At 52.0% G+C, this 18314-nt stretch overlaps 8 protein-coding genes across 8 annotated transcripts; 4 read left to right on the top strand and 4 right to left on the bottom strand.

The window, feature by feature from the left end:
• Nucleotides 1-75: 75 nt before the first annotated feature.
• Nucleotides 76-237, bottom strand: LDX57_005915 (uncharacterized protein; the record flags this gene model as incomplete). The annotated part of the gene is made up of 1 exon (XM_046087603.1): nucleotides 76-237. The coding sequence occupies one exon, from the start codon at nucleotides 235-237 to the stop codon at nucleotides 76-78; it is 162 nt and encodes a 53-aa protein (XP_045943570.1).
• A 215-nt stretch (nucleotides 238-452) lies between these two features.
• Nucleotides 453-4712, top strand: LDX57_005916 (putative xanthine dehydrogenase HxA; the record flags this gene model as incomplete). Its single annotated transcript, XM_046087604.1, has 4 exons — nucleotides 453-686; nucleotides 747-950; nucleotides 1012-2972; nucleotides 3029-4712. The coding sequence occupies 4 exons, from the start codon at nucleotides 453-455 to the stop codon at nucleotides 4710-4712; spliced, it is 4083 nt and encodes a 1360-aa protein (XP_045943571.1).
• A 507-nt stretch (nucleotides 4713-5219) lies between these two features.
• Nucleotides 5220-7346, bottom strand: prm1 (pheromone-regulated protein PRM1; the record flags this gene model as incomplete). The annotated part of the gene is made up of 1 exon (XM_046087605.1): nucleotides 5220-7346. One exon carries the CDS (start codon nucleotides 7344-7346, stop codon nucleotides 5220-5222), a length of 2127 nt encoding a protein of 708 aa, XP_045943572.1.
• A 1425-nt stretch (nucleotides 7347-8771) lies between these two features.
• Nucleotides 8772-9613, top strand: LDX57_005918 (uncharacterized protein; the record flags this gene model as incomplete). Its single annotated transcript, XM_046087606.1, has 4 exons — nucleotides 8772-8879; nucleotides 8959-9286; nucleotides 9374-9435; nucleotides 9512-9613. 4 exons carry the CDS (start codon nucleotides 8772-8774, stop codon nucleotides 9611-9613), a joined length of 600 nt encoding a protein of 199 aa, XP_045943573.1.
• A 606-nt stretch (nucleotides 9614-10219) lies between these two features.
• LDX57_005919 (uncharacterized protein) lies at nucleotides 10220-12890 on the bottom strand (the record flags this gene model as incomplete). The annotated part of the gene is made up of 3 exons (XM_046087607.1): nucleotides 10220-11150; nucleotides 11203-11783; nucleotides 11841-12890. 3 exons carry the CDS (start codon nucleotides 12888-12890, stop codon nucleotides 10220-10222), a joined length of 2562 nt encoding a protein of 853 aa, XP_045943574.1.
• Nucleotides 12891-14136: 1246 nt separating this feature from the next.
• LDX57_005920 (uncharacterized protein) lies at nucleotides 14137-14340 on the top strand (the record flags this gene model as incomplete). Its single annotated transcript, XM_046087608.1, has 1 exon — nucleotides 14137-14340. The coding sequence occupies one exon, from the start codon at nucleotides 14137-14139 to the stop codon at nucleotides 14338-14340; it is 204 nt and encodes a 67-aa protein (XP_045943575.1).
• A 211-nt stretch (nucleotides 14341-14551) lies between these two features.
• SMF3 (NRAMP family metal ion transporter) lies at nucleotides 14552-16411 on the top strand (the record flags this gene model as incomplete). The annotated part of the gene is made up of 3 exons (XM_046087609.1): nucleotides 14552-15196; nucleotides 15253-15524; nucleotides 15586-16411. The coding sequence occupies 3 exons, from the start codon at nucleotides 14552-14554 to the stop codon at nucleotides 16409-16411; spliced, it is 1743 nt and encodes a 580-aa protein (XP_045943576.1).
• A 280-nt stretch (nucleotides 16412-16691) lies between these two features.
• Nucleotides 16692-17462, bottom strand: VPS60 (putative SNF7 family protein (Cta1); the record flags this gene model as incomplete). Its single annotated transcript, XM_046087610.1, has 2 exons — nucleotides 16692-17276; nucleotides 17397-17462. The coding sequence occupies 2 exons, from the start codon at nucleotides 17460-17462 to the stop codon at nucleotides 16692-16694; spliced, it is 651 nt and encodes a 216-aa protein (XP_045943577.1).
• Nucleotides 17463-18314: the final 852 nt, after the last annotated feature.

An 18314-nucleotide genomic window follows, 5' to 3' on the forward strand; every position in this document is an offset into this window, starting at 1 on the left:
CCACCCTTCTATCTTTTTATCTCGGGCACTCTGGGGCATCTCCAAGGGCACGTGCCATCTCTCGATGGGCATTACCTAATACCCGACGGGCGGCCAATCCGAGACGGGGGATTGACGCTGAATAGTGCCGTGGGTTTCCGCCTCCATCGGCCGGTGGCGATCCCCGCACATGGCGATAACGATAAGCCGGTCATCAGGGAGCTTTAAAGTTGCTTCCTCCTTCTCCTCCTCCTGCATGGATGCCCTACCTCTTGTTTATATATGACTTGTCTTTCTATTTCCTGTGAGGACTATCTTGTGTCATGATATCTGTCTTCTTCTGGAATCCCTGATCTTATATATATCCTACTCTCCCTGCGTTGGTTCCTACTATTTACATCATCTTGCTCGCCACCCTCCTTCCTTGGCAGGGACCGCGAAACTTTCGACCCTCAAGTTGAAGTATACACAAGATGGCTCCCGGCATCTTAGAGTCCCCAGCGACGGCAATAGTTCCCGAGAAGGTTGGCTCGCTGGTTCAGCTAACCGAGGACTGGGATGACACCATACGGTTCTATCTCAACGGCACTAAAGTCACTCTTGATTCCGTCAACCCAGAGCTTACGCTGCTGGAATATCTGAGGGGTATAGGCTTGACAGGGACCAAGCTAGGATGTGCAGAGGGAGGCTGTGGCGCTTGCACGGTGGTACGTTTAAGCTCACCTTTCCTCGGTATTGCCTGGTAACTAACTGATGGACTTGGATAGGTGGTATCCCACATGAACCCGACAACCAAGAAGCTCTATCACGCATCCGTCAACGCCTGCATTGCCCCGCTAATTAGTGTTGATGGCAAACACGTCGTCACAATCGAAGGGATTGGCAACGTGAAAAACCCCCATGCAATTCAGCAACGGTTGGCGGTGGGCAACGGAAGCCAGTGTGGGTTTTGCACTCCAGGAATTGCAATGGTGTGCTCCTCTCGGTGATAAATGCTACAAATTCTGTCATGGAATCTAACTCGCTTGATAGAGTCTTTACGCTCTATTACGGAGTACCCCCGAGCCCTCGGAACACGCAGTCGAAGAAGCTTTTGATGGGAATTTGTGTCGGTGTACGGGGTATAGACCGATTTTGGATGCTGCTCAGAGTTTCAAGGCAAAGTCTAATGGGTGTGGAAAATCAACTGCTAATGGAGGAGGTGGTTGTTGTATGGAAAAGCAGAACGGCGCAGGAGGATGCTGCAAGGGTTCGTCGAAAGACACGGCCATTGACCGAAATGCCCCCAAATTCACGCCCCCCGAGTTCATTAAATACAACCCCGAAACCGAATTGATCTTCCCACCTACCCTTCGAAAACATGAATACCGACCGCTGGCGTTTGGTAACAAGAGAAAGAGATGGTATCGACCAGTCACTCTGCAGCAGCTCTTGGAGATCAAACATGTTCACCCAGACGCAAAGATCATTGGCGGTAGCACTGAGACGCAAATCGAGATCAAATTCAAGGCAATGCAATATCGTGCGTCTGTCTACGTCGGTGATATCCAAGAATTGCGCCAGTACTCGCTGCACGACGACCACTTGGAAATCGGTGCCAATGTCTCTCTTACCGACTTGGAAACGGTTTGCGATGAAGCCCTGGAGCGATTTGGAGCTGTGCGAGGCCAGAATTTCACGGCGATCAAGAAACAGCTCCGTTACTTCGCAGGAAGACAGATCAGGAATGTAGCGTCGCCAGCCGGAAATCTGGCTACTGCCTCTCCGATCTCTGATCTGAACCCGGTTTTCGTTGCTACGAACACCGTCTTGGTTGCCAAGACACTTGGTGATGAGATCGAAATCCCTATGAGCCAGTTTTTCAAAGGGTATAGAACCACTGCGCTCCCCCCAAACGCCATTATTGCAAGCTTGCGCATCCCGACAGCGGCAGAGAGTGGTGAACACATGCGGGCGTACAAACAGTCAAAGCGGAAGGATGATGATATCGCCATAGTTAACGCAGCCTTACGCGTGTCGCTTTCCTCAACCAACGATGTGAAAAGCGTGAACCTCGTTTTCGGTGGCCTTGCTCCGATGACGGTGTCCGCGCGAAATGCAGAGGCTTTCCTAGTTGGAAAAAAGTTTACAAATCCTGCAACACTTGAAGGCACAATGGCAGCTTTAGAACAAGATTTCGATCTAAAATTCGGCGTCCCCGGGGGCATGGCGACGTATCGCAAGTCCCTTGCTCTTGGATTCTTCTACCGATTCTACCACGATGTTTTGGCCAGTATGGAGGTCAAGGATACGGATGTTGACCATGATGTCATTGCTGAAATTGAAAGAGCGATTTCTTCGGGAGAGAAAGACAACGAAGCGTCAGCAGCATATCAGCAGCGAATTTTGGGCACGGCTGGCCCGCATGTCTCAGCACTAAAGCAGACCACCGGAGAAGCTCAGTATACGGATGATATTCCCGTGCAACAGAACGAGAGGTTTGGCTGTATGGTTCTTTCGACCAAGGCACACGCCAAAATACTTAGCGTTGACCCCACGGCGGCCCTTGACATACCCGGTGTCTATGATTACGTTGATCACAGAGATCTTCCAAACCCGCAGGCCAACTGGTGGGGTGCTCCAAAGGCTGATGAAGTGTTCTTCGCTGTCGACAAGGTTACAACAGCAGGCCAGCCTATCGGTATGATCCTTGCAAACTCAGCGAAAATTGCCGAGGAGGGGTCGAGGGCTGTCAAGGTCGAATACGAAGAGTTGCCAGCGATACTCACCATGGAAGAGGCCATTGAGGCCCAGTCGTTCTTTGAACACTTTCGCTTCATCAAGAGAGGTGACATGGAAGGAGGTTTTAAGAAGGCTGACCACATTTTCACCGGCGTATCTCGCATAGGTGGCCAGGAGCATTTCTACCTGGAAACCCAGGCCTGCGTTGCCATTCCAAAGCCCGAGGACGGAGAAATGGAGATCTGGAGTGGGACACAGAATCCCACTGAGACGTAGGTACCCTCCTTGAATAATTGCGTTCGAAGTTCATTGCTGATTTCCGCTACAGCCAGACATATGTTGCGCGAGTGACCGGTGTGGCACAGAATAAGATAGTGTCACGTGTAAAGCGTCTTGGTGGAGGGTTCGGTGGCAAAGAATCACGATCTGTTCAGTTGGCAGGCATCTGCGCGACTGCAGCAGCGAAAACGCGATTTCCGGTCCGATGTATGCTCAACCGGGATGAGGACATTGCCACCTCGGGGCAACGTCATCCGTTCCTTTGTCACTGGAAAGTCGGGGTGACCAAGGAGGGCAAGATTCTTGCCCTAGATGCGGATGTATACGCCAATGGCGGTCACACGCAGGATCTCTCGGGTGCAGTCGTCGAACGGAGCTTGTCACACATTGATGGAGTGTATAACATTCCCAATGTTCATGTTCGCGGCCGCATCTGCAAAACAAATACGGTCTCCAATACCGCTTTCCGCGGATTCGGCGGTCCCCAAGGGCTGTTCTTCGCCGAGTGCTACGTCACCGAAATCGCTGACCATCTCAATATTCCCGTTGAGAAAGTTCGCATGGACAATATGTATCAACCTGGTGACACGACTCACTTTCACCAGGAATTGAAGGACTGGCACGTTCCGCTGATGTATAAACAAGTTCTGGAAGAGAGCTCGTATGCGGAACGGCGCAAGGCCGTAGAAGAGTACAACAAGAAACACAAATGGTCCAAGCGTGGAATGGCGATTGTTCCTACCAAATTTGGGATTTCCTTCACGGCCTTGTTCCTAAACCAAGCTGGAGCTCTGGTCCACATTTATCACGACGGAAGCGTTCTTGTTGCCCATGGAGGTGTCGAAATGGGCCAAGGGTTGCACACCAAGATGACGATGATCGCGGCCGAAGCTTTGGGTGTCCCTCAGTCCGACGTGTTTATTTCTGAGACAGCTACTAATACCGTCGCCAATACATCTGCCACTGCAGCTTCGGCCAGCTCCGACCTCAACGGTTATGCCATTTTCAACGCTTGCGAGCAAATCAATGAACGCCTCAAACCGTATCGAGAGAAGATGCCCGATGCCTCTCTGAAGGAGCTGGCACATGCGGCCTACTTCGACCGTGTGAATCTTTCGGCACAGGGATACTACCGCACCCCTGATATCGGCTACGTCTGGGGCGAGAACAAGGGTCAAATGTTCTTCTACTTCACTCAGGGAGTGACAGCCGCCGAAGTTGAAATCGACACCTTAACCGGCGACTGGACCCCTCTGAGAGCTGACATCAAGATGGACGTCGGACGCACCATCAACCCCTCCATCGACTATGGACAGATCGAAGGAGCCTACGTGCAAGGCCAAGGACTCTTCACCACCGAAGAAAGTCTCTGGCACCGTGCCTCGGGCCAGATATTCACCAAGGGCCCCGGCAACTACAAGATCCCAGGCTTCCGCGACATCCCCCAGATCTTCAACGTCAGTCTCCTGAAAGACGTTGAGTGGGAGAATCTGCGGACCATCCAGCGCTCTCGAGGCGTCGGAGAACCTCCCCTGTTCATGGGCAGTGCTGCTTTCTTCGCCATTCGCGACGCCCTGAAAGCCGCAAGGAAACAGTGGAACGTTCACGACGTTCTCAGCCTCCAGAGCCCGGCAACGCCCGAGCGGATCCGTGTCAGCTGCGCGGATCCCATCATCGAACGGGCACGTGTGAAGCCCCAGGAAGGAGAGAAGAGCTTCTTTGTGGAGATTTAAACTCGAGGACACTGTTTCTTTACCCTTTGGTTCTGATCGTTTTTATGCAAATGTGTGTAGGAAGGTAGGTATACGTTCACTACCATCACTTTCATGAATTACCAACCTGTATGCTGCATGAATCGCAGCCCCAGCGATAATTTGCGCCTGAGACTGCCTGTATTACCTTTTTTCTTGCAATATCTTTCTTGGCTGTATTTTCGGGACTTTTCTTGCATATTGGAATACAGCATATATCACTAGTTATTTGAAGCACTTCAGCACATTGGTAATGACTATATATAAACGATATCATGTCTATGAATTAATGTGACCATACATCTAGAAAATCAGGGGCATAAAGACGGTAATAGCGAATGTAACTCGTAAATGCTCAATTAACAGAATATGTAAGTTGCGACGACAGAAATATACGTGAAAAAATATGATATAATAACATCAGGCTAGAATAAACAAACAACACATGCGAAGAAAAAGAAAATAAAGCGAAAGGCTCATCATTTGAGATCAAACAGCCCGTTTCTCCATACCATATTCAACATAACTACTTCCTCGCAGCTCAACCCTTTCGTCCACCTTCAGCGCAGACCCATAATTCCTCTGGCCTGCAAAACCCAATTTCTCATCCTCGTACTGACTCAGCTCGTTGCTACTTCCGCTCGCAGCAGCGGAGGGAGAAGGTTCGTATTTCGGTGCCGGTTGGGCCCTCGACGCAGCATAGGGGTCGATGTTGTGAGCTTGAACATTCGGCATCGCCGTCAGCGGCACATCGATGAATCCGTTCTGGTCAGGAGAAGAATGGGATGCCGGCGCGCCACCGCCATCGCCGCGACTGCGCTCTCGTTTCCAAAACAGGGTCAAGGCGCGGATGAGGCCGAAGAGAACGTTGAGGAAATAGACGAGTAGGATACACGAGGCTATGATGGCTTCTGTGCGGATACCTTCCTCAATCTTCTTGATAACGCGGATGATCACCTCGGTGATCTTGTTCGAGGTCGAGTCCCCTGCGTCGGCGAGGAAGCTGGCATCGCCGTCGTTGCCGTCAGAAATACTATCCTGGGCACCGCGCGAGAAGATGTCTCCGGAAAGAAGCGGGAAGCTGAGGTGTGCATGGTCGTGGACCCAGGTGAGGGCCTTTTGTACGGATTCGACTTTCAAGCCGATTAAGCAGTGGAAGACGTCCTGCAGGGGGCCGATGAGAATGGTGTCGCCAAAAGTCTCGTTCAGGACGCCCATAGTCTTCTCAACAAAGGCGTCTAGAGTGTCGTTGACGGCGGTAGTGCTGGTGTTTACCCAGCCAAAAATGTTGGTGTTGAGGTCGTGGTTCATGTCGCCGATGACACCGTTAGCATCTTTAGCCCAGGTGGCGGAGGTGTTCTCAAGCTTGGTGACGACCTTCTCAGCAAATTGACCAACTTCGGTGGTAAGCTCCGGCACAGTCTTCTGAACAGCACGCAGTAGTATGAATTGACAGAGACAGGAGAAGAGACCGGCGATGGCTAGACAGAGAACGAAGAGGGCGGGCGTGGAAGTAGCGTAGGCCACGACCCAACGCACGAGGGTTTGTCGCCGGCTGTTACTGAACCGACTGGCAGCTTTGATTCCTGCGGCAGAGCTGTGAGGGCTGGAGACGATGTAAACGACGTCCATCGGGTCGTGGGCGTCCTTGCGCACGAGCTCGGAGCGTTCTTTCATGGATCGCCAGCGACGGATTTCGTACCAGGCGACTGGGAGACAGACCAACGTAGCGGCGAGCACGAGCACTGCAATGAAGATCTTGCGGGCCGTGTCGACAAGATTGGCGATGTTGTCAAAGAACGAGTTGATGCCGTTGTTGTCGTTGCAGAAGCTCATCTTTTCCTTCGCAGGCACGGGGAGGGCGGAGCGATCGAAAGTGTAGTTGCTCAGGGATCCATTGATGAGATGCTTGACTTCCTCGAAGGGTAAACGTATCATATCCTCGACGAATTTGCTGACTTCGTCAAAGGTGGGGATCGAGCCGTTGATTTTGTCGATGGTAGAATTTATGGACCCTGGGAGCTTGAGATTGGAGAGTTTATCGATATCGTCGCCGAAGTCAATTTTGGGGATGGCATTTCCTCCTCCCAATGCACTCGTGACGGAGTTGACGCCCTCCGAGAACTTATCGACAGCGCTCTGGAACTTTTGGCCTGCCTTCTCGATGTCGTCTCCAATCGACGTGAGGGTAGAGTTCAAGAAGTCGGTAACGTCCTGTACCATGCTAAGGGCAACGTGGGCGCTGCCCCGGACGACCATCGTGAACAGGCAAAGATAGGTTTGATACATGACATTTATAAAGAAGATGACGAGCTCCTCTACTCCTGTGAAGGTGAGCATGAGCATTGTCTTTAGCCCGCTAACGGCTGCCTCGACCGAAGAGGCCGTCATCTCATTGACTCCCCGCGAAAGGTAATGGGGCATAGAAGCCATGGAGCTGCCCATCGACTCAACAGAGGTACAAGCCGATAGGGCTTCACGTTTGGCACCGTCCATGTCTGACCGCACGCCCGCAGCGGCTATTAGGACTCGTGCCAGGACCAACAACAATAAGATTGTCCATCGATTCATCCAAACCTGGGACAGACGAGCCCGCAGGCCGAGGTAGGGTGTCATCCCATCTGGGTGTAGTATTACACGCCCGGGGCCACGGTTAGGATCGTGGGCTCCATATGGCGGAAGCAAGGGAAAGATCGACCGGCCTGGCCTTGAGAAGAGCATGTTGGAAGGAAAAGGTAGGATATGTGAGATGAGATTATAACAGAAGAGAGAAAAGAAGAGCGCCTATTGGGCGATTCTCAAGATGAATCAATCCGAGAACGAAAACAACTTTTGTGGGGGAAAATGAAAATGAAAGGCGACGTCTTTGACAAAGGGCTGACCGGCAGCAAGTGTTATTCTAAGATCAGTAGAATCCAATGATTGCAAGAAGGGTGTAGGCCATATTCAAATGTATGCGATAGTATAGAGAAAGAAGATAATCCACTGGAAAGGGACAGAATGAAATGAAATGAACGTGTAGGTACAAACCCCAGAAAAGTATGGAAACAGATCTCAATAAGACCAAATCCAAAATAAAGGTAACAACCCACCTTTATGACCAAAAGAACAATGGGCCTTCAAGCAAACAAGCGTTAGGCCCACAAAGTGAATGCAGCCAAATCCCAGCAGACAGGAACAAAAGCAACCATTGAGGGAATTGAGCATTGATCCACTTCGACATCGTGAATGCCTAAAATAAACCCTGACTGAATCATCTGCAATGACTCCGTTTCATCTGGTGCGATCCATTTATCGGCATCATCTTCTCAGTGGTTGTCTTCAGGGCGCCTAGCAGGGCCAAATATAGCCTCTCAAGATCGGCGCTTAGCATGCTGCGATGGTGGTTGTTCTGTAGCTTCGCTGTTCTCAGGCTCCATTGTCTGTGCACTTGTTTGAACCATTATGCCATTATTCTAAATAAAAACAACAGGCCCCACAGTCTGGTGCGAGGGAAGTGGGAAGCATGTTGATGAATGGTTCTTTGTTTGGCACTCCTGCAGTGTTTCTTGTTCCATTTGGCGCCGGGACGCTAGAGATTGAATAGTGGCCTAAGACTTGATTGGATTAGAACGATCGGTAGTTTTTTTATTAGTAATTAGCTTGAGAGGATTAACTGCCTCTGGGAGATAGGAATTGTTGATGGGTGATGGAGGGAAAAAGATGAGTGAATTTGCAAGAAGGAGAAAGGAGGAGAACGTGACTCTGTCTCACCCTTTCCCATTTGGGTGCACAAGGACAAGCCCCACACGTGACTGTCATACAACTTGGGCGCCTATGGTCAGCCCTAGAATTTGGTGGGGTGCGGTAATGGTCTGTGTGGATACCCCTAGCGGACTTATGATGCCGTAAAATGGAGGCCAGAACAATGCCCTTATCGGCAGGTCATGTGAATCCCGCGCATCCGCAACTTTCCCCGATTTGTCGCGACAGGGAAATCCTCCGCTCTTCTCCAAAGATCACAGCGACTCGAGTCCACCACCATTCTCCCTAATGCATTCAATGCGCCTCGCCAGCAGGCTTCCCTTCGCGTTTACAGCGGCGCCGCGAGCCCCAACCATCGCGCCATGGCGAACCCCCAGCAGCGGACACGTCCCATCGCAAAATCATGTACGCACTTTACCTTATCGTCCAGCCCAGACCTAAGCTCCAGCTCAAGCTCACCACACCCCTCCTTGCTATCTAATAGAATCAAACCCCTCTTCTATTCACCTCGCGCCGTCAATTCTCCCAAACATCACCCACCTTCTCCTCTCCCTTCCGCCTATCCACCAACAATGGCCCCGCCGAGCACTCCTCGCCATCGCAGGCCGAATACGAAATAAACGACCCCAACGACCCGCTCTCCCAATACAGCCAATACAAACCGAAGCGCCAATGGCCCCCTGACATGTCCAAGCTCTCCCCGAAACACCAGTTCCGGCTGGAGCGCAAGTACCGGCGGCGCGCGGCGTTGAAGTTCGCCCGCCCGAAGTGGATGAAGGCGACTAAGTTGGTGCAGTGGGGTGTTATAGGGTGTAAGTGCTTTTCCTTGCTTGGTTGGGTTGGGTTCGCGAGGGAATGTATATGCTTGTATGTGGAAATGATACTGACTGTTGGTATAGTTGTCCTGGTATATGCGTTGCTCTTTATGGAGTGGGATGACAAGGGAAGTCCATTTGACGAGGTGAGTTCTCTCTGGCTTTCTCTCTCGTGTGAGATAATCGACTGCTTTTATTGGCCAGCACGCTAACTTGGCGCAGTTCCGAAGGACTTTCTTCGCCGGTGTCAAGGGCGCCTTCTCGACTCCTCCCCCTCCAGGACCAGTCCGGAAATCCGACGACACGACAACCAAGGAGCAGTAGAATATATGATACCACCACTCAACCAGGCTGTCATTAAACCGACGCATACTGTACATTACCATGACTCCGCTGTACACTCATATTATTGAAGATGGTCCAAATAATTATCTACACCCAGAATATCAATTCATTCGTCTGTCGTAACGGGGCGGCTCTGAAATACAACGCATCTGTCCAAAAAGAATGATGAAAAAAGCATTTCTGTGTGACATGCACTGGCAAGGAAGAACAAGGAGGAAAAGATAAAAGCTGAACAATCATGATGGTGTGGCCCCGTTCCGTCATTAAGTCATTTCGCCGTGGCCGTGAGGCAACAGGTAGATGATGCACCCAAAACTCCCAAATATAAACGCCGTCCGATACAATACTCCAGAGAAAAGGACTGAGCGGGGGAAATGGGATAGATACCCAGCAATAAACGAGAGAAAATGTGCGAGTGAAAATAAGGGTCCACAGACCACAAACGCCGGTTCATGATCATGAAAAGATTCGACAGAGGGGGCCAATAAAGAGAACGTCAAGAATGGGATAGGCTTGGTGCAGAAACTGCTGCAAGAATTCAGAGGTACGGCCATGGGAAGGCACGGATTGAACATGTTTCAGGACCTAAATCCAATTGCCAACCGGGTCGTTTTTAGGGGACGCTCGACTGTTGGCTGGGAGATCCAATGCGAGTTCCAGCTTGGGAGGCCTTTCATCCACAAGACCCTTGCGTGGACTCCCACCAGCCGCCTTGAGCGGTGATTTGGTCGGGGATCCTGGCTCAGGTCGAGGAGGACCTTCCCGCACTGCTAGATATGGCCATCCGTCTTCAACGGCGGCAGCAACCCAGGTGCGCAGGCAGTCGTGCACCGAAAAGTAGAACTTCTCCTTGCAAATTCTCAAACTGCCTCCCATGACCTTTTCGAAGCCAGAAGCGCGCAGCTCAGCTCGAAGCTGGTTTCGTTCCTCGCATGTCGGAAGGGATGCAACGAGCCCATTCAAGAGATCTATATGCGCAGCCAGATAGTTCGTGGCATCCCATTCCACTCCTCCAACATAGGGAGCGGCGGGGACTGGTGGTCTAGGCACTGGAAAGTGACGTTCTCGATAAGTAGCGGAGGGGGTGTCGGCCTGCACAATGGGGATCACGTTCAAGTGATGCAAGAATATCCAGAACACTTCTTTAGTGACATTGCTAATCTCCTTGCACCAGACTCGGTACGGGCGTGTTTGGTAGATGTTGGCAATGAATGATAGGGGCTGGTTCTCTTCCGGGGGAGTGGGATCCCGCAGATACGAGAGAATTCGATGAGCACGGGAGGCTGCGTCTGAGCCGGAAGTTGCGGTAGAGAGCTGGGTAAAGATAAGGTTGATGATGATGCCACGAGTGGTGAATTCACTCGGGCCCTTCTTTTCCTCGTCGAAGATCATTTTCAGAAGCGCCGGAAAGAGCTCGGCCTCGATCTCAGTGAGCAGCTGGAGCGCTACCGATGTCGTGCACAGAGCTTTCAAGCACAACAATGTCTCATGGAGGAGAGCGTCCTCGTGCTCTTCCCTATAAATTCGTGAGTATGAGTGCCGGATACCCGAATTAGAACAGGACATACCTCCACTCCACCTTCATGATCCTGTATAAAAGTCCAACAATCTCATCCATGCCGCCGTCCGCAATGAACGTATCAACCCAGCTGACGGTCTCGTTTCGCAAAAGAATTCGCAGCTTGTGCACCTTGCCGACCTCGATCATCTCCGGCTTCTGAATTTCCTTCAGGTAGTGCACAAAGTCGGATGGGTCAGCGGCAGTGTCCCGCGAAAGTGACGTCTGGGAAGCCGTTGGGGTCATAATCTTGTAGATTCCCGTGGGCTGAGAAAGGTCCACAGACTTGGGTCGACGATGGGAACTGAAACTCTCGGGCCGTTGTTTCTTTGGGGACGATGTTCCCTTGGAAAAGGAAAACCCGCGACTCCTGGATCGCGATCGAGATCCCTTTCCATCCTGCGCCTGCTGGTCTGCTTTTTGCTCCTTTCCGCGACCCCGACGGCCAGTACTGTCGTTGGTATATAAACTGGCGCTTGCACTATGTGGCGTGTTGCTTTCCGCCTTATCCTTCTGGATGAAATCGGCCTTGATGTTAGTGTCCAAAGACCGCATTTTGTCTCTCATGTTGTGAGGAATGTTTCTCGCATCCTGAGGAATGAAGTTAGTCGGCTTTGCAGAATATTGAATTCGGTAAAGGATGCTAACCAAAAGCTTTTCAAACTCGCTCTCGAGATCCTTGGAGTTGAGCCGTCTTTGCAGATCAGCCTCTTGCTCTTTAGCATTGAACGCCGAGATTGCGGCCTGGACACGGGAAACCCTCTTGGAGCTTTGTTCTCGCTTCTGCTCGGCCTCTGGGCGCGAGTCAGATTTCGATAGCCCACGAGATCGTCCTCGTCCTTTGGAGGAAACCGGTTCCGGCTGGACTTTGGGGGGCGCTCTGTCAAAGGCCATGTTCTGGGGCGATGGGAGCAATTCCTTCGCCTTGCGGTTTCCCGCAAGAAAGTCTGACTTTGGTCGGGGCTTCGGATCCGTGCGGTTCGTGAGCGATGGCTGATGGTAGTCGTGGAAATTACGCTGGTGTGCCGGCCCGTAGCCCTGGGGAGTGTATAGTGAGACCTCTTCCTGGAATGTTCGGCGCCTGTTCGCAGAATCTGGGATTTGCGGTATGTCGTGAAACGAGCCTGCCTGGAATTGACCCCAGATCGGAGAGGGCATGCTGTCGACCAAGTCTGTAGGGCTTCGATTCTCCTTGTCCCGAGTACTTCTGGCGCCGTCTGCTTTTCTTCCCCGCTGGGATCGCTTCAAGATGGCTGACAGGCTGTTGGCTGACTTAGCTTTCTTCGGTTTCAGGTCTGTGGACTCGTCTTCCAGCGACTCCTCCGTTTTATGGTCCCTGCGTTCCATGTAGCTCTTCAAGGACTTCAGCGACACAGCACTCTTCGTTTTCTTGTGTAGTCCGGTCTTCTCGTGTTTGTCGGGCGATTTCTGGCGCGTAGAGCCCGCTTCGGCGGCATCGCGATTCGGCGCGATCTCGGCCAACGGGTGTTGGTCCATTACACCATAAGATTGGTCTACCGGGGAGGCGTAGGAGTCGCCCGATGGCTGACTCCTATGGGAGGCTCTCGGCGAGAACGCTTCGTCGGCGGAGCGATTTCTCCGATGAGCTTTGGGAGACAGTATTGATCTGAAGACGGATTTGGTAGGAGAACGGGTGGCATCGTCAAAAATATTCGGGCCTTGCATGCTGGGAGCCATATCTTATCACCTTTAGCCGGAAACTGATGGGTTGCGCAGTCAGTATACAATCTGAGACAGTCGCCGGGAGAGTAGAGCCGATGACTTACGGTAAGAAAGTCCCGATGCGACAGCAGGCAACTCCCTAGGAGAAGAAAAGGAACGAAGACGAAGCGACAAATACAAAATAACACCAACCACAAGTATCTAGAAAAGCAAAACAGAAAGAACGCCTCGAAGAAACAAAGGCATCGAGGTCAAAGAGATCAGGTGTGGAGAGAAGAAGAAGAAGAAAAAGGACGGTAGTAAAGCAGGAAGACGCCTACAACAACAGCAACAGCAACCACCGGAGCAGGCGACAAGTGGGAATTCCGGGAATTTGAAGGCTTCCAGAGCGACGGAGGTCGAGCAGGCGGCGTAATTCCCACCCCAGGCTAAACTCATCTGACAACGGCCTTTCCAAACGGCCGGAGATCGCCCGTAAAGGGTGTAAACAGAGTGCGGTCATCGGCGTTGCCAGGGGCAACCAGCTGTGGAAGGTGAATCCTGCATGATATTTATTATCCATCCATTGATCGCCCGTGGCTATGATGTATGCCGGTTTGGAATTGCATCCTGCGAACAGGTTTATATCCATCAATCTGCTGCGTGCAAGGCGTCGGAATTGATGTGTCTATCAGATGGTTGTCGGGTCTAGACGTGATATACTTATCCGTCCCATCATAGTTCACGATCCACCGTGAGACAACACTTTCTAATTACCATTCCTAGCGGAATGATGACTTGTAGTTATGGTAACCTTTTGCCACTCGGTAGTGTCTCTACAGTAAAAGTCCGTACAATGCATCCATGCGAGTCCAGGCGGGACTGGGCATGCCCCATGTTCTAGAAATATACTTCCGTATCATGGTCATTATCGACAGGTCGGATTCTCGTAAAAACACAGCATGCTTTCCGCTGGACGCATGAATCCATGAGGCCATCTGATAAACTGCCCCTCTCTTGATAAACAGTAGACATGTACTCTGCAGTAAGGGCGACAAACAAACAAACACAGGGATGGACGTCACGGGATGCCAAGGCAGATCGGCTTTCTTGGTCATTCTTGGTCGTGGGGTGGAGGGGAGCTTCTTCCTTGGGAGACATTGCTGGCTCTTTCTAGTCCTTTAAATGCTCTAGAATCCTCCCTGTATATCGATGCTCAACTGTTCAGTCTCTCGGGTTGATCCTGGTGGTTTATCAGTCTCCTCCCCCGCCAGCTGTCACTATGAATAACGTGACGATCCTGCCCACCGGGGCAAAGTTCCTTCGGCTAGAACAGTCCACCCCCGAGATGCGTCATGGCTACCGAATTCTGGACCACGACAACCCTCATCGATTTGGTTCACGACCTCTCTCCGCCCTATCATCGAACATTAATCACCGTCTGGACACCTTGATTCCGACAACCCCGGAGATTCTGACCAGATAGATCATATCTACAGTCTGCAGTGGAACCCGCGTGCGCCGCCGTAATCGGGCAGTTTCGGGCATTTCTTCCCGCGGGTTTTCGAACGTGGCATTGCGAGTTCGACCTGACTACACCGACGACACAAATATCAAATCGAGGTACACGGTCCGTGCAGGTGTTCCACTGTCTGTACAAAATACTCCGACAGAGCGATCTGTGACCGCCGATCGCCATGAACTGTCCCTCTAGAACGGACGATGACCTCGAACACCCCGATTGGAACCAGAACCCGCCGGCGCTGAGTGCCGATGAAACCACTCGAAATAACCTGAATGGCATTGCGAACTCGAAAGTACATCGGAGACATGCCCCGGGCAATGGAGGAATCATGGGGGACGGATTGACGGCCATCGAGCCTCAACCGTCCGGTCTAGATCGCAACGAGCCCGCGTCCGAGAAGAAGGGCCCCGGCGAAGTGGTCTCTGCCGCCTTGGGGTTTCAACCTCCCAAGGCGGACAGCGGATCACCTCGCCGTTCTTTCAAACAATCCATTACCTCGTCGACTGTGCATCTCGCCCAAAGCATTGTCAAATTTGCCCGCTTTGTGGGCCCGGGTTTCCTGATTGCTGTTGCCTACATCGACCCGGGAAACTATGCTACCGATGTGGCTGCAGGTGCCGAGTTTCGATACGCCCTTTTGTTCATCGTCCTTCTTTCCAATCTGTTTGCCATTTTTCTGCAGTCGTTGTGCATCAAATTGGGCACGGTGACTGGGCTGAACCTCGCGGAAAACTGTAGAGAGCATCTTCCTAGGTGGCTGGTCATTATCCTGTACATCTTTTCCGAGGCGGCCATTGTGGCCACCGATATTGCAGAGGTAGGCTGTTCTTCTCGGCTAGTACTCGAGAACATGTCGCTGATCTCTCATCTCAGGTCGTCGGATCGGCCATTGCGCTCAACCTTCTGCTCAAGATCCCTCTGGTGGCTGGATGTGCAATCACACTTGCTGATGTTCTCTTTATTCTCATCTTCTACCGACCTAGTGGCGCAATGTGGGGACTACGTTTATTCGAGTTTTTTGTCATGGCCTTGGTCCTGGGCGTAGTGATATGCTTTTGCATCCAACTATCTCTCATCAAAGAGCAGCCCATTGGGGCTGTCTTCCGCGGCTTTCTGCCCTCTTCGGCCATTGTACAGTCACAGGGGTGAGTCGAGTCACCCCAATAGTTAAACCAAGCGAGTCTCTAACATTCTGCGTGCTCTTAGCTTGTACCAAAGCTGCGGTATCCTCGGTGCCACAGTCATGCCGCATTCCATGTTCCTCGGTAGCGGGGTGGTTCAGTCACGTTTGAAAGAATTCGACGTTACCCAAGGCTACGTGGATCCATCGGTCTGTTTGGGCAGCACGGGCGGAGAGGTGGAATACAGGCCATCGCTCCATGCCATCCGGGGCTGCATGAAGTATTCCATCATCGAGCTTACGCTGTCGCTGTTTACCTTTGCGCTGTTCGTGAACAGCTCGATCCTCATCGTTGCCGGTGCCTCGCTCTACGGAACGTCTGGAGCCGACGACGCGGATCTGTGGGGCATTCACGATCTTCTCTCGAAATCTATCGCTCCCGCTGCCGGCCTGGTCTTTGCGCTGGCCTTGCTTCTCTCGGGTATCTCCGCCGGAATTGTCTGCACCATGGCGGGACAGATGGTCAGCGAAGGGATGTTGAACTGGAGCATTCGGCCCTGGCTGCGCCGGCTGATCACCCGGTCGGTCAGCATCATCCCAAGTATTATCATCGCCGGGGCCGTGGGCAAGGAAGGGCTGGACAAAACGCTCACGGCCAGTCAAGTGGTTTTGAGTGTCATTCTACCCTTCGTGTCCGCCCCATTGATCTACTTTACCTGCCGCAACCGGTTCATGACCGTGCCCGCCGATCGGATCAGCTACGGCCAGAACCCAGGCGACCCGGTGCCGGAAGAGGGCGTGAAGATGAGGAACAACATTTTCGTGGCGGGGATTGCCATCATCGTCTGGTTGATCATCGTTGTGATGAACGTAGCTTTGCTGGTTCTTGTGGGACTCGGCAAAGCCTCCTAAGAGACACACTGTAGACCGGGGACGAAGGGCTGACTCACTCTGTTGCTAGCAGAAGGCGTAGTTCATGGGACGGAAACAGATAAATTACAGACTAAGGTATACATAGTAGGTCGATCGTTGAATGAAATGTAAGCAGCGTGGCAGTTATGGTTTCAATAAATGACAAGGAAACAAAAAAGAGATAGAAATGAAAACTCCGATGCTGTCCATGCTCGAATCAAACTCCAGATGATCATAATAACCCTCGATCAGAAAGATAAAACAAGAATCAAAAGCACCATTAGCCCAACCCCCCAGCCGGCTCCTTAACCTTAGTTTGCTCCGGAGGCTCATCAATAAACTGCGGCGGAGCCACCTCATCCTGCAAGAAACTCGGCATAGCGCTCTCCCCCATCGAGCTCTCAAACAAGGTATCCTCACCCAGCGCCTCCAACTCGGCATCGAGGTCCGCCTCATCCACATCCTCCGGCACGTCATAGGCCCGCGAGATACTCTCCTGGATCTCATTCCCGACATCCATCAGATCGGCCATCTCGTCCTGCATGCGCTCGATCTTATCGATGTCGATCTTGCCGTACTGCTTCTTCAGCGTGGTCGTGGTCGTCTTCATCGCGTCCACCGTCGTCATCACGTTCTTCAGGTTATCCTGCATCATGCCCGCCTGCTCCATGTTCCAGGATTGCTGCGAGAGCTGGTCCCGTTGCGCTTCGTATTGCTTGCGGCGCTGCAGCACCTTGAGCGCTTTCTGTCGGAGCGCGTTCTTGCCGGGTCCGTCGCGCATCTTGGAGATCTTGGATTGGTAGGTTGAGAGCTCGGAGTTTAGGGAGGCCAGCTTGACGTCGATGCTGGCGATGCGGTTGTCGACCTGGATGTGGGGGAAGAGAGAAAAGGGTTAACCATTGCGGGGTTCATTTTTTGGGGGGTTTCCTCTTTTGAATGGGTTGGAGTTTCCGATGCGGAGCCTGAGGGGTTTAGAGGGACTTACGCCGGAGATGGCACTGTCCAGCGTCGGCTTGGGAGCCGAGTTCTTAGTTCCAAAGAGCCGATTCATGTTGCTGGAGTTGGAGTTGGGGTTTAGACGGTGAAGAGAGGGGAAGCGAAGATGGAGACGGGATGTAGCTAGCTAGTCTTCGCTAGTTGATAGGTAACTATGTTGTAGACTAGGACCGTATGGCGCAGTACCTAGGTAACCGGGGTGGCCACCGTTGCCTAGATCTGACGAGGAGGATCTAGAATGGAAAGAAATTGATTTCATGTGACTTCGGAAGTTATTCAAAAGAGTGTGCAGACTGAGGGATCGAGATCAATGCTCGACAGGAAGAAAGCGAGGGGAGATGACTATCTTGTCTGGGTCTTCCCCACGAAGGCGACACCGCTGCACGTGATCAACAGCCGCGGTAGTAGATGGGATCCCAAAAAGGAGAGAGACGATGGCAGATAATGATAGAAAAGATCATGAATCATGGATTCCCTGGCAGGCAGTTTGATCATCTGACAGGATCAGCAGCAACACGTGTGACGGGGGATGTGCCAGTTCGAACCATTATGGTGTACGAGGTAAGTTAACCGCTGAGGTCTCCGGTACTTGTTCGTCCACCTTGGCGGGTATGGCCAGTGCGGTACCAGATACCAGGGAACAGAACAGCCTCGTGCGGCGGCAAAGGTCAATTCTCGTGGTTCCGTTGATTCAGGAATCTACACTGTAGGTTGTCGCCTGAAACCTCCTTCCCCAGAGTCTGAAACGAATTCTTCCTCATTCATATCTTGAAGACTTGAGCGGAGAGACTCGACCCTCAATCTTAGTCAACAGGACCCTCTTTCTCCCTCTTCCCCCCCCCCCTCTTTCGCGTATCTTCTTTTTTCTGCCCCCCGCCGTCAGGCTTGTTCAAGTTGGGTATTTCCG

Source organism: Aspergillus melleus (assembly GCF_016097325.1).
Source record: "Aspergillus melleus strain CBS 546.65 chromosome Unknown contig3, whole genome shotgun sequence".
NCBI classification, from domain to species: domain Eukaryota; kingdom Fungi; phylum Ascomycota; class Eurotiomycetes; order Eurotiales; family Aspergillaceae; genus Aspergillus; species Aspergillus melleus.